Source organism: Mercenaria mercenaria, chromosome 8 (genome assembly GCF_021730395.1).
Source record: "Mercenaria mercenaria strain notata chromosome 8, MADL_Memer_1, whole genome shotgun sequence".
Taxonomy (NCBI): Eukaryota; Metazoa; Mollusca; class Bivalvia; order Venerida; family Veneridae; genus Mercenaria; species Mercenaria mercenaria.
This window is the reverse complement of record NC_069368.1, coordinates 8519635-8532227: the sequence shown is the minus strand read 5'-3', so window position 1 is coordinate 8532227 and position 12593 is coordinate 8519635. Positions and strand designations below refer to the sequence as shown.

Below are 12593 nucleotides of genomic sequence, written 5' to 3'. Positions count from 1 at the left end.
TTGACCGCACGTGACCCAGTTTCGAACTTGGCCTAGATATCATCAAGATGAACATTCAGACCAACTTTCGTACAGATCCCATGAAAAATATGGCCTTTTAGAGAAGTCACAAGGTTTTTCTATTATTTGACCTACTGACCTAGTTTTTGATGGCACGTGACCCAGTATCGAACTTGACCTAGATATCATCAAGGTGAACGTTCTGACTAATTTTCATGAAGATCTTGTGAAATATATGGCCTCTTGAGAGGTCACAAGGTTTTTCTATTTTTAGACCTACTGACCTAGTTTTTGACCGCACGTGACCCAGTTTCGAACTTGATCTAGATATCATCAAGGTGAACATTCTGACCAATTTTCATGAAGATCTTGTGAAATATATGGCCTCTAGAGAGGTCACAAGGTTTTTCTATTTTTAGACCTACTGACCTAGTTTTTGACCGCACGTGACCCAGTTTCGAACTTGGCCTTGATATCATCAAGATGAACATTCAGACCAACTTTCATACAGATCCCATGAAAAATATGGCCTTTAGAGAGGTCACAAGGTTTTTCTATTATTTGACCTACTGACCTAGTTTTTGACGGCACATGACCCAGTATCGAACTTGACCTAGATATCATCAAGGTGAACGTTCTGACCAATTTTCATGAAGATCTTGTGAAATATATGGCCTCTAGAGAGGTCACAAGGTTTTTCTATTTTTAGACCTACTGACCTAGTTTTTGACCGCATGTGACCCAGTTTCGAACTTGATCTAGATATCATCAAGGTGAACATTCTGACTAATTTTCATAAAGATATTGTGAAATATATGGCCTCTAGAGAGGTCACAAGGTTTTTCTATTTTTAGACCTACTGACCTAGTTTTTGAAGGCACGTGACCCAGTTTCGAACTTGACCTAGATATCATCAAGATGAACATTCTGACCAATTTTCATAAAGATCCAATGAAAAATGTGACCTCTAGAGTGGTCACAAGCAAAAGTTTACGGACGGACGCACGCACGCACGCACGACGGACACCGCGCTATCACAAAAGCTCACCTTGTCACTTTATGACAGGTGAGCTAAAAAGGGGTGCTGACCAAAAAGTGACTAAATGGCAAACAGTGCAGATCATGATCAGACTGCATGGATGTGCAGGCTGATCATGCTCTTCACTGATCGCAAAGGCAGAATGAATCGTGTCCAGCATGATAAGGATTAAGACATCTTTATCATTGTCAATTTTATGGCCACAAGTATATTTTTCACTGTGTAAATTTCAGTTTTTCATTTTTTCTAGATAGGTGTTTACAAATTTTTACATAGAAATGTTGTTTTAAGGAAAACCTTTGAGATAAGCTGCCATTTATTTTTTTTTAAACCCCATCAACAAATAATGCCAAAATTTAATTTTGAACCCTTTGGTATCCAAAATAGCTGAATTTTACATGGAAAAACGCCCTACCAGAATTATTTTTATTAATGAAGCAATTCTGAAAATCTATAGAGTTCCTACTATTAGTCTTCGAGTGCCTTACAATCATGTACACTATGAATTTCATTTGCCGCTATTACAGAAAGGAAGGAAAACCCTTGTTACAGAAAAGGTGGATCTGGTCCAACATTAAGATTCTGTTCCTGTCTTAGAAAAAAATTAAGCAATGTAGAACTCGCCTATTTGATTTGTACAGGTTCAACTCTACTGATAAATATTTTGCATTTCCATTTTTAAACTTTGTAATAAATGTTTACCAAATACATGTCAAGTTTTGAAGCAATGAAAACCTCTTTTTTGTCCATTCCCGTGCTGCCAACATCAGTTCCGGCTAGTTTCTCTGTATCACCGGTGTTTGGATTAATGTTATACTCCTCATCACTGTAAAAAAAAGACACTGAAAAACCTGAATGACACTGAGCAATTACATAATAACCATAGAGCATAATTTTCAGACCATCTCAGACATCAAAAAGGAATGAAATTCAAAGACAACAATTATATAATAATCAATGAGTAAAATTTCCAGACCATCTCAGACATGTTTCCAAATATCTTGAATGTTTCCTTTTAAAATAATGAAATTTAAAGAAAAAAACAGGAAAAATAATAGACAAACATAAAATCAATGTTTTGTCAATTTAGGACAAAATTTTTAAATATGCAACATACTAGTAGATAGAGTATTAAAGCTACTTGGATTTCTTAAATTTTCAAAAATTTATAACCCCTTTTGAGAGTGTGTCACAAAAAATATCAGAATATATTCTGTATCATAAATTTCTTGTTACCATTTTGTTTTTTAAAATCCATGCATGGGCAAGTGTCACATACAGCATGTGAGAAGACATTCACTGAAAGTACTGTTAAATCATTATAAGAGAGGAGACTTATTATCATAGTCGTGCTGTGCTACATAATTGTATCCTCAGATATGTATGGAACTCCTTCTCTGTTTATATTTAAACTTTGTAAAATCCACAAATTCATATCCTCACGAAATACCCATTGCAGCCCAAACCACAAAAATTCATGCCCTCAAAATTTAATTATTTCACTAGGTGAAAGAAACACTTACCTGTCTTCAAGAATGAACCTAGACTGACCTCTCTGTCGTCCAGTTCTCCTCGGAAAGACCTCTTCACTCTCGTCCAGGATGCTCAAATCCTCCACAGTGGGTTCTAAAACAACATACATGTATGATTTATTTAAGACTTTTACTTAATTCATATAACAACTGGAAGACTTTTGCCTTACAATACCCCTAACCCAGAGGTGATGACAAACAAGTGGTTGGTAAATTAAACAGACTTTATTTACGTCACTTCGTGACTTTTCAGCTTTGCATGTGATAGTCCCCTGAAGCGACTTTGCACATTATTTCAAGGACCTGTGGATACCTGGGTAGAACCACCAACCTTCCAACTGTCAGCTCACCTGTGGGTACCTGGGTAGAACCACCAACCTTCCAACTGTCAGCTTACCTGTGGGTACCTGGATAGAACCACCAACCTTCCAACTGTCAGCTGGATGCCTTCAACAAATGAAGGATTTTTCAAGTCTAAATCAGTGTTGGAAAGTTAATACAGTCAGATGCAGATGACAGAAAATTTTGGCTAAAAATTAAAACCAGACAATTTTTTTTCTACAAAATAGCAAATTGATTTTTCAGTTTTCATTCTCCACAGAATTGTTCATATAACTGCTTGCAACTGCTAACAGCAAGTGTCACATTTGCAAAGTGAGCCTGCATTCAAACAATTATATTTACATTCATCCTATTCTTTTCCATTGAAATTTTTGATGTTCTTTCGTATGAACAGCAAAATGAAAGGTGCAAAAGTTACGTCATCGCTGCTTAGTGATAACCGACCGCTGTTTTGACGACATCCGCGTATAGTCAGGGAGAACGTTCCTTAGATGACGCCGCAGTTGTTCCGTCTGGTGAACAGAATGGGCGGGAAGCTGACTTTAATGTTAAATGCCACAAAGTATGTGCAATTTATAATATTATTTTGTTTACAAATGGAAAGGAAATAAAATGTAAATATAAGAAATGAAACTATTTTTTTCGGTGTTCATGCTAAAATGAACGATAGAATAGGATCGGAAAATTAAACATGAATCACTAGCGCGATTCATGGATTTGCCGATCCTATTCTGTCGTTCATTTTGCATAAACACCGAAAAAAATAATTTCATTTCTTAAATGAAAACCAGGGTCAAAGGTTATAAACAGTTTAGAGACCAGTCCAGGAACTCCAGCATCTGATTGGTTAATTCAAAGCCCATTTTGTAAATTGACCAATGGCAGAGTAACATTCTAACACTGGTTTTTATTTCAATTTTTAGGTCAGGAGGATAAACTTACTAATCAGACAGTGTCATTCCAAAAGCTTGTGTGATTCTTGACTGGTACCAGTCCAACACTATCGAATACTGGTTCTCTACTTACCTAGTAATTTGAAAAAATTTCCAACTAGACTGTATCATTCAAATAAAAAGCTTGTCTGGTTCCTTATCACCCTTTAGTTACTGGTACCAGTCCAACACAGTTAAATATTGACTGTATATAAACAGTATACAACTTACTTTGTAACTTAAAGACTGGTTCTGTTTGTTCAGATTCTGACTGTATCATTCCAATAGAAAGCTTGTCTGGTTCCTCATCTCCTAAAGATATGGGTACCAGTCCACCACTGTCTGATGTGGTTCCTCTGTCAGATGATAAAATGTTGCTTTTGTATGATTTCATTCAAACATTTCCCATATAATTCAGAAATAAATATAAACACAATTCAGAAGTAAATATACAAACACATGATTCCAGATTCAAACAAAAAAAAATCCTTTTTCTTCTAACGATGTGGATCAGGATAAAGTTCCATTATATATGGTTCCGGGTTTCCAATGGCTGTGAAATAATGATTATATGTAAGTAATAATTCTGGTAGATTTTGTGGTTACATCAGTAAATGAAATTGAATCCCAATGCAACAAGAGCTGTCCATAAGACAGCCAATGCTCGACTATTCGAATTATTGTCCCAGAAGCAGGAGAATATTACCCTAAATGTTAAAATATCTATAGAGTTTCAATCCAGTATCTGCATTAGTTTTAGAGATAGTAACTTGCATGCAAAACTTTAACCAGAAGTTTTAACTTCAAAAGGGGGCATAATTTGGCCAAAATGCAGGTCAAAGTTATGGGACTTTATGCTATCAACTAGTTTTATAACCCCGAAGACACGTGAAGTTTCAATTCAATATCTGAATCAGTTTCAGAGATAGTAACTTGCATGTAAAACTTTAACCAGGATTTTCTAAGTCCAGAAGGGGGGATAATTTGCTTAAAATACATGTCAGAGTTATGGGACTTGACCCAGAGGTTGGTAATTGACCTAGAAAAAGAAAAAAATAGTTTCAAAGCTATATGCCTTTAAGTGATAGCCATATGTACTTGCATGCAAAACTTTAACCAAGGTGTGAAATGAAATTTAATTCTCTTCATTTAAAACCTGTAATGCAAAAATTTGTATAAGAAACAAGAGCTGTCTCCATAGGATGACACATGCCCCCGATGGCACTTTGAATGAATAGCTATGGCCGATGTTAGAGTTTAGGACCTTTGACCTAAGGAGCTGGGTCTTGCGAGCGACACATCGTCTTACTGTGTCACACATTCATGCGTAGTTATTTTAAAATCCATGCATGAATGACAAAGATATGGACTGGACACGCCCATCAATGCACTATCATGAATAATGACCTTTAACGTCTAAGTGTGACCTTGACCTTTGAGCTACGGACCTGGGTCTTGCGCGCGACACGTCGTCTTACTGTGGTACACATTCATGCCAAGTTATTTGAAAATCCATCCATCGATGACAAAGATATGGACCGGACACGCCCATCAATGCACTATCCTTTAATATCCAAGTGTGACCTTGACCTTTGAGCTATGGACCTGGGTCTTGCGCGCGACACGTCGTCTTACTGTGGTACACATTCATGCCAAGTTATTTGAAAATCCATCCATCGATGACAAAGATATGGACCGGACACGCCCATCAATGCACTATCCTTTAATGTCTAAGTGTGACCTTGACCTTTGAGCTACGGACCTGGGTCTTGCGCGCGACACGTCGTCTTACTGTGGTACACATTCATGCCAAGTTATTTGAAAATCCATCTATCGATGACAAAGATATAGACCGGACACACCCATCAATGCACTATCCTTTAATGTCTAAGTGTGACCTTGACCTTTGAGCTACGGACCTGGGTCTTGCGCGCGACACGTCGTCTTACTGTGGTACACATTCATGCCAAGTTATTTGAAAATCCATCAATCGATGACAAAGATATGGACCGGACACGAAAATTGCGGACAGACTGACAGACCGACGGCCCGACAGACGGTTCAAAAACTATATGCCTCCCTTTGGGGGCATAAAAAGCCACTAGCTATTCTAGGCAAAACAACAAAATTTTCATGCCTGCATTATTACACGTTCTCACAGCATATTTCTTCATAGATCTAAAACGTAACTCTTAGAGTAAAGAAAACTAAATTTCCTCAAAGTCTATGTTTTAACCTTTAACCTGCTGGCGGCAAGTGATTCTGCCTTTGCTACCAGTGCAGACCAAGATCTGCCTGCACTATTCGCTATTCAGTCAATACCCCTTTGAATAATAAGTGGAACTGCCCAAATTGAATGACGGACCAGTCCATTTTAGAAATTTAGCAGGGTAAAGGTTAAGAAAGATTTTTACCTTTGTTGAGCAGCTTGTGGTTGGGTGTTTGAATCCACACTTTGTGACAACGGTTTCTCAGTTTCCATGGCAACATGAGGCTCTGAAGCTGACATTTCTCCAGGTACTGCCAGGTGAAACTCATCTGTTCACATACATTAAACTAATCAAATAAAGTAGACAGTGTAATATGTGAAATGACTTTTTATATTTGCTTTAATTTCATAATACTGTGACTCAAGAAATTAAACGGCATAAATATTAACTAGCATTAACTCTGAAAGTAAAACTGTGTTACAAGTTACTACTTACCTCAGCAAGAAGATCATTTACATTAAAGTGACCCCAGAAATGTGCATATAATAGTTTCGAAGCTTACGTTTTACTCATATTAAAGGGATATTCAGGTATATTTTCATGAAAACAATTGTGGTGCATGTATTCTATTTTATCCTTTTTAAAAGGAAGACGCCATTTTATTGAACAAAACTGCTATACAATAATATGAAGTTCCAAAAACATCATAAATTGTCCAATCAAGAATTTGAATCAAACCAGCATTGTTAAGAAAGTAAACTAACAAGAGCTGTTCCTAAGACAGCCAAGCTCGACTATTCGAAATATTGTCACAGAAGCAGGAAATTATTACCCAAAATGTTAAATATCAAAAGAGTTTTAAGTTCGAAACGGGACATAATTTGACCAAAATGCATATCAGAGTTATGGGACTTGATGCTATCAACTAGTTTAATAACCCCGAAGAAACATGTTAAGTTTCAATTCCATATCTGCATTAGTTTTGGAGATAGTAACTTGCATGTAAAACTTTAACCAGAATTTTCTAAGTCCAAAAGGGGGCATAATTTGCTCAAAATACATGTTAAGAGTTATGGAATTTGACCCAGTGAGGTTGGTAACTGACCTAGAAAAAGAATAAATAAGTTTCAAAGCTATATGCCCTTTGGTAATAGCTGTATGTACTTGCACGCAAAACTTTAACTAGGATTTTCTAAGTCCAAAAGGGGGCATAATTTGCCCAAAATACATGTCAGAGTTATGGGACTTGATTCTATCAACTAGTTTTATAACCCCGAAGACACATGTGAAGTTTCAATTTAATATCTGCATTAGTTTTGGAGATAGTAACTTGCATGTAAAACTTTAACCAGGATTTTCTAAGTCCAAAAGGGGGCATAATTTGCTCAAAATACATGTCAGAGTTATGGGACTTGGCCCAGTGAGGTAGGTAATTGATCTAGAAAAAGAAAAAATATGTTTCAAATCAATATGCCTTTTAGTAATAGCTGTATGTACTTGCACGCAAAACTTTAACCAGAATTTTCTAAGTCCAAAAGGGGGCATAATTTGGCCAAAATACATGTCAGAGTTATGGGACTTGACCCAGTGATGTAGGTAATTGATCTAGAAAAAGAAAAAATAAGTTTCAAATCAATATGCCTTTTAGTAATAGCTGTATGTACTTGCACGCAAAACTTTATCCAAAATTTTCTAAGTACAAAAGGGGGCATAATTTGGCCAAAATGAAGGTCAGAGTTATGGGACTTGGTTCTATCAACTAGTTTTATAACCCCAAAGACACATGTGAAGTTTCAATTCAATATCTGCATTAGTTTTGGAGATAGTAACTTGCATGTAAAACTTAACCAGAATTTTCTCAGTCCAAAAGGGGGCATAATTTGCTCAAAATACATGTTAGAGTTATGGAACTTGACCTAGTGAGGTTGGTAATTGACCTAGAAAAAGAATAAATAAGTTTCAAAGCTATATGCCTTTAAATGATAGCTGTATATACTTGCATGCAAAAACTTAACCAAGGTGTGACGCCGACGCCGACGCCAGGGTGAGTAGAATAGCTAGACTATTCTTTGAATAGTCGAGCTAAAAATTGAAAAGTGGAATATTGTATTTTACAGCAATCTTTATGGGTTGACCTAACCAGGCATACACAAATGAAATGGCACAGCTGACACAAGGTTACAGTTTAGAGCTAGAGCCCTTGCATGCCAATCCACCACCCTTTTTATAAATATAATTTAATGATTATTGAATCCAGAGTCTGAAATGTCAAAAAATCACAAGCGAAAAAAAATCAACAAACATAGGAGAGTAACATACCTGAAAACCTGTTAGTTGACTTGACACTCATTTCCTGTTTTCTTTCTAAAATATAATATACATACATGCAAAAAAGAGTTATGAAACCTGTGCAGTGCATGTCAGATCATCACAGTGAACAAGTGTGTGAAGTTTCAATCCATTCAAATTGGTCATGAGGGCTAAGACGCTTTCCTACAGAGGAGAAGGATCCAGGTCAATTCCTGGCTACTACCATTGTGATGTGTTCTTGGGCAAGGCACTATCACGATTGCCTCAGCCCACCCAGCTGTAAATTGGTGCCAGTAAAGTGCTGGGGGTAAGGTATAATTGGTTTTAACTGTTTTTAAAATAGGGTCACTCAAAAGCTCTACAGAGCTTATGCCCATTGTTTCACAAAGCGGAAGTAAATAAAATTAACCTTTACCTTTTCAACTTTGTGGGTAATGAGGTACCAGCTAACATACAAAACATGTCAAAAAGTGGCATAATTTTGTAAAAACGCAAAAAAGAGTTATGGAACCTATGCAATGAAGTAACTTTATGCTCGGGGTGAGCTAAAAAGTCTACAAAATGTCTTTAAAATAATTACTACAATATACATGTATTTACCAGTATCACTTTCATTTCTCCATTCTATCAAAGGGTTGTCATTCATACTTTCAATCTGTTTATCTATTTTTGATTTCTTCTTATTCTGTGATCCTGACCCACTCCCTGAACTTGGAAGTCTATCTCGTGACCTTGAGTCTTGTGACCCTTCTTTTCTGTGACCTCTGTCTTGCGACCTTGAGTCCTGTGACCCTTCTTTTCTGTGACCTCTGTCTTGCGACCTTGAGTTCTGTGACCCTTCTTTTCTGTGACCTCTGTCTTGTGACCTTGAGTCCTGTGACCCTTCTCTTTTCGTTTCAAATGCTGAATTGTTTTGAGAATTTTTTGTTTTTCTGGTCTCTTCATCCAAAAACTGATGGCTTTCTCTCCCAGCTGCTATCTGTGACCTTTGACCCTGGGTAGTACTAGTTTCTGATGGGGTCAATCGTAACAAGAAATTATCAGACTCTTCAGCTGAAAATGAATATTTTTAAAAATGGATAAAACAATTTTTATGACATGAAAATTCCAAGTAAAAATTATTGTTATATTTGATTAGAATATTACATATTTTAATCGTTTTACGTAAGTCCCAACAAATAAGTAAAACTTCCATTCATTTCATGTTCAAAAGCTGAAATCCATCTGTTCATATCGTCATCTCAGCTTAAAACTGGATAACTGGTTCTCTATGCCAATAACGTTATCTAGATTTTGTAGAGGTCAGGACATCCACACAAAACAGCAGTTTTGGCAAAACAAAGGAATTCTGTGCCCACAAATTAAATGATTTCAAAGTATACAATTTCTTCTATGTTATAATACAAGTACAAACCTTCTTTCTGTGAGATGAGGGAACCAGACCCACTGGGTATCACAATAACTTCCCTCTCACTGCCGCAACTCTCAGCAACCTGCAGTTTCTGTGACGATAGAAGAGGGCGTAAACCTCGTTCTGGTCTTTGTTGCCGAGTTTCAGGATTTTTCTTGTGACTAACCTGTAATATTAACAGTTTAAATGTGTTTCCTTCAATCAAACAACATTTTTATTCTCGTCCCTGAAATCTATTATAAAGTTTGTTTCGGTACACAAACCTATGCATGTGGTCCAAATTTGAAGGCTGTAGCTACAGAAATGTGAAAGTAGGTCACTAGGTCAAGATCAAGGTCAACTCATGTCAAGGTTCATCTTGCCACTCAAAACTATACATGTGGTCCAAATTTGAATGATGTAGTTTATGGACATGGAGATTCTAAGTTTTTCCCTATATAAATCTATATGAAACATGTGACCCCCTGGGCAGGGCCATATTTGACCCAAGCGGGATAATTTGAACAAACTTGGTAGAAAACCACTAGATGATGCTACATTACAAATATCAAAGCCCTAGTCTTTGTGGTTTAGACAAGAAGATTTTCTACCCCCAGGGTGGGGACATATTTGACCCTAGGGTAATAATTTGAATAATCTTAGTAGAGGACCACTAGGCGATGTCATATACAAAATATCAAAGCCCTAGGCCCTGTGGTTTTGGACAAGAGGTTTTTCAAAGTTTTTTTCCTATATAAGTCTATATAAACCATATGACCCCCTTGGTGGGGCCATATTTGACCCAAGGGAAATAATCTGAATAATCTTGGTAAAGGACAACTAGATTTTGTTACATACCAAATATCAAAGCCTAGGACCTGTGGTTTTGGACAAGAAAATCAGAAACCGTTAAACTGTTCCTGGCCAATGTGACCTTGACCTTTGACCTAATGACCTCAAAATCAAAAGGTGTCATCTGCTGGTCATGACCAACCTCTCTATCAATTTTCCTGACACTAGGCCCAAGTGTTCTTGACTTTTTACCCAAAAACCATTTTACTGTTCCTGGTCACTGTGACCTTGACCTTTGACATACTGACCTCAAAATCAATAGGGGTCATCTGCGGGTCATGACAAACCTCCCTATCAAATTTCATGACCCTAGGCCTAAGCGTTCTTGAGTTATCATCCGGAAACCGTTTAACTGTTCAGGGTCACTGTGACTTTGACCTTTGACATACTGACCTCAAAATTAACAGGGGTCATCTGCTGGTGATGACCAACCTTCCTATTAACTTTCATGATCCTAGGCCCAAGCGTTCTTGAGTTATCATCCGGAAACGGATTGGTCTACATTCCGACTGACGACCGACATCTGCAAAACAATATACCCCTCCTTCTTTGAAGGGGGGCATAATAAGGAAGGACAATAATTCTAGGAATTACAATTTTTAGCAAAATTCCTTTCTTGTCATGTCAAGACATGTTAAAGTTTTAATAATTAGATACATCCCCTTACTTAACAAGCCCATAAGTAGGTGTCATAACAACAAGAGCTGTCCGTAAGACAGCACGCTCGACTTTTCTCTGTGCTTGACTCTGAATTAGAGCTTTGCCAGTAAAAAAAATCCAAGTTAAAAAGGGACATAACTCTGTCAAAATTCAAATCAGAGTTATGGGAATTGTGTCTCCTGATGCAGACTTTGATTGTAAATAACTATTTTGAGTTTCAAGTCAAAAGCTTTAATAGTAACAGAGATATTTGACTTTATCAAAAATTTTAACCAAAAATTCTAAGTTAAAAAGGGACATAATTCTGTCAAAATTCAAATCAGAGTTATGGGGATTGTTTCTCCTGGTGTAAACTTTGATAGTAAATAACTATTTTAAGTTTCAAGTCAATAGCATTGATAGTAATAGAGATATTTGACTTTATCAAAAACTTTAACCAATGGCGACGCCGACGCCGGGGCGAGTGCAATAGCTCTACTTTTTCTTCGAAAAGTCGAGCTAAAAATACAGAAGCAATAAATGTACATGAAAGTACTACCTTGTTCTCAGTATTCAGAGTGCCTTCAGAGAGATTTAATCGTACAGATTCTGACATTCCATCTTCTCCTGGATGCTCAGGTAAACCTGCTGCGATTGCCTGAAAAATATAGTGAAGTAATACATTACTGGGGTAAACCTGCAGCCATTGCCTGAAATATATTGTGAAGCAATACATTAATGGGGCAAACCTGCTGCCATGGCCTGAATATATAGTAAAGTATTATGTTACTGGGATAAACCTGCGGTCATTGCCTGAAATATATAGTGAAGTAATACATAACTGGCGACAAACCTGCAACCATTGCCTGAAACATATACTGAAGTAATACATTACTGGGGGCAAACCCGCAGCCTTTGCCTGAAATATATTATGAAGTAATACATTACTGGCAACAAACCTGCAGCCATAGCCTTAAATATATAGTGAAGTAATGCATTATTGGCAACAAACCTGCAGCCATAGCTTGAAATATATAGTAAAGTAATACATTACTGGCAACGAACCTGCAGCCATAGCCTGAAATATATAGTGAAGTAATACATTACTGGGGCAAACCTGCAGCCATTGCCTGAAATATATAGTGAAATAATACATTACTGAGGGGCAAACCCACAGCCATAGCCTGAAATATATAGTGAAGTAATACATTACTTTGGGCAAACCTGCAGCCATAGTCTGAAATATATAGTAAAGTAATACATTACTGGCAACAAACCTGCAGCCATAGCCTGAAATACATAGTGAAGTAATACATTACTGGGGACAAACCTACAGCCATAGCCTGA

The 12593-nt window shown here is 37.0% G+C and overlaps 1 protein-coding gene across 4 annotated transcripts in view; it reads right to left on the bottom strand.

Annotated features, from left to right (window-relative positions):
* LOC123523096 (TP53-binding protein 1-like) overlaps positions 1-12593 on the bottom strand; it is a 92681-nt gene that overhangs the window by 45957 nt on the left and 34131 nt on the right. For 3 of the 4 annotated variants that reach the window (XR_008371970.1, XM_053549339.1, XM_053549341.1), the window contains exons 11-18: positions 11806-11904; positions 9780-9942; positions 8966-9418; positions 8375-8419; positions 6260-6383; positions 4077-4201; positions 2563-2665; positions 1742-1865 (exon numbers count right to left, since the gene is read on the bottom strand). Coding sequence is in view for 3 of the 4 variants with exons in the window: in XM_053549339.1 (XP_053405314.1) it covers positions 1742-1865; positions 2563-2665; positions 4077-4201; positions 6260-6383; positions 8375-8419; positions 8966-9418; positions 9780-9942; positions 11806-11904 (1236 nt within the window). In the remaining variant the exon portion in view is untranslated. The remainder of the gene's footprint in view (positions 1-1741; positions 1866-2562; positions 2666-4076; positions 4202-6259; positions 6384-8374; positions 8420-8965; positions 9419-9779; positions 9943-11805; positions 11905-12593) is intronic. The other variant, XM_053549340.1, reaches the window with a different exon arrangement.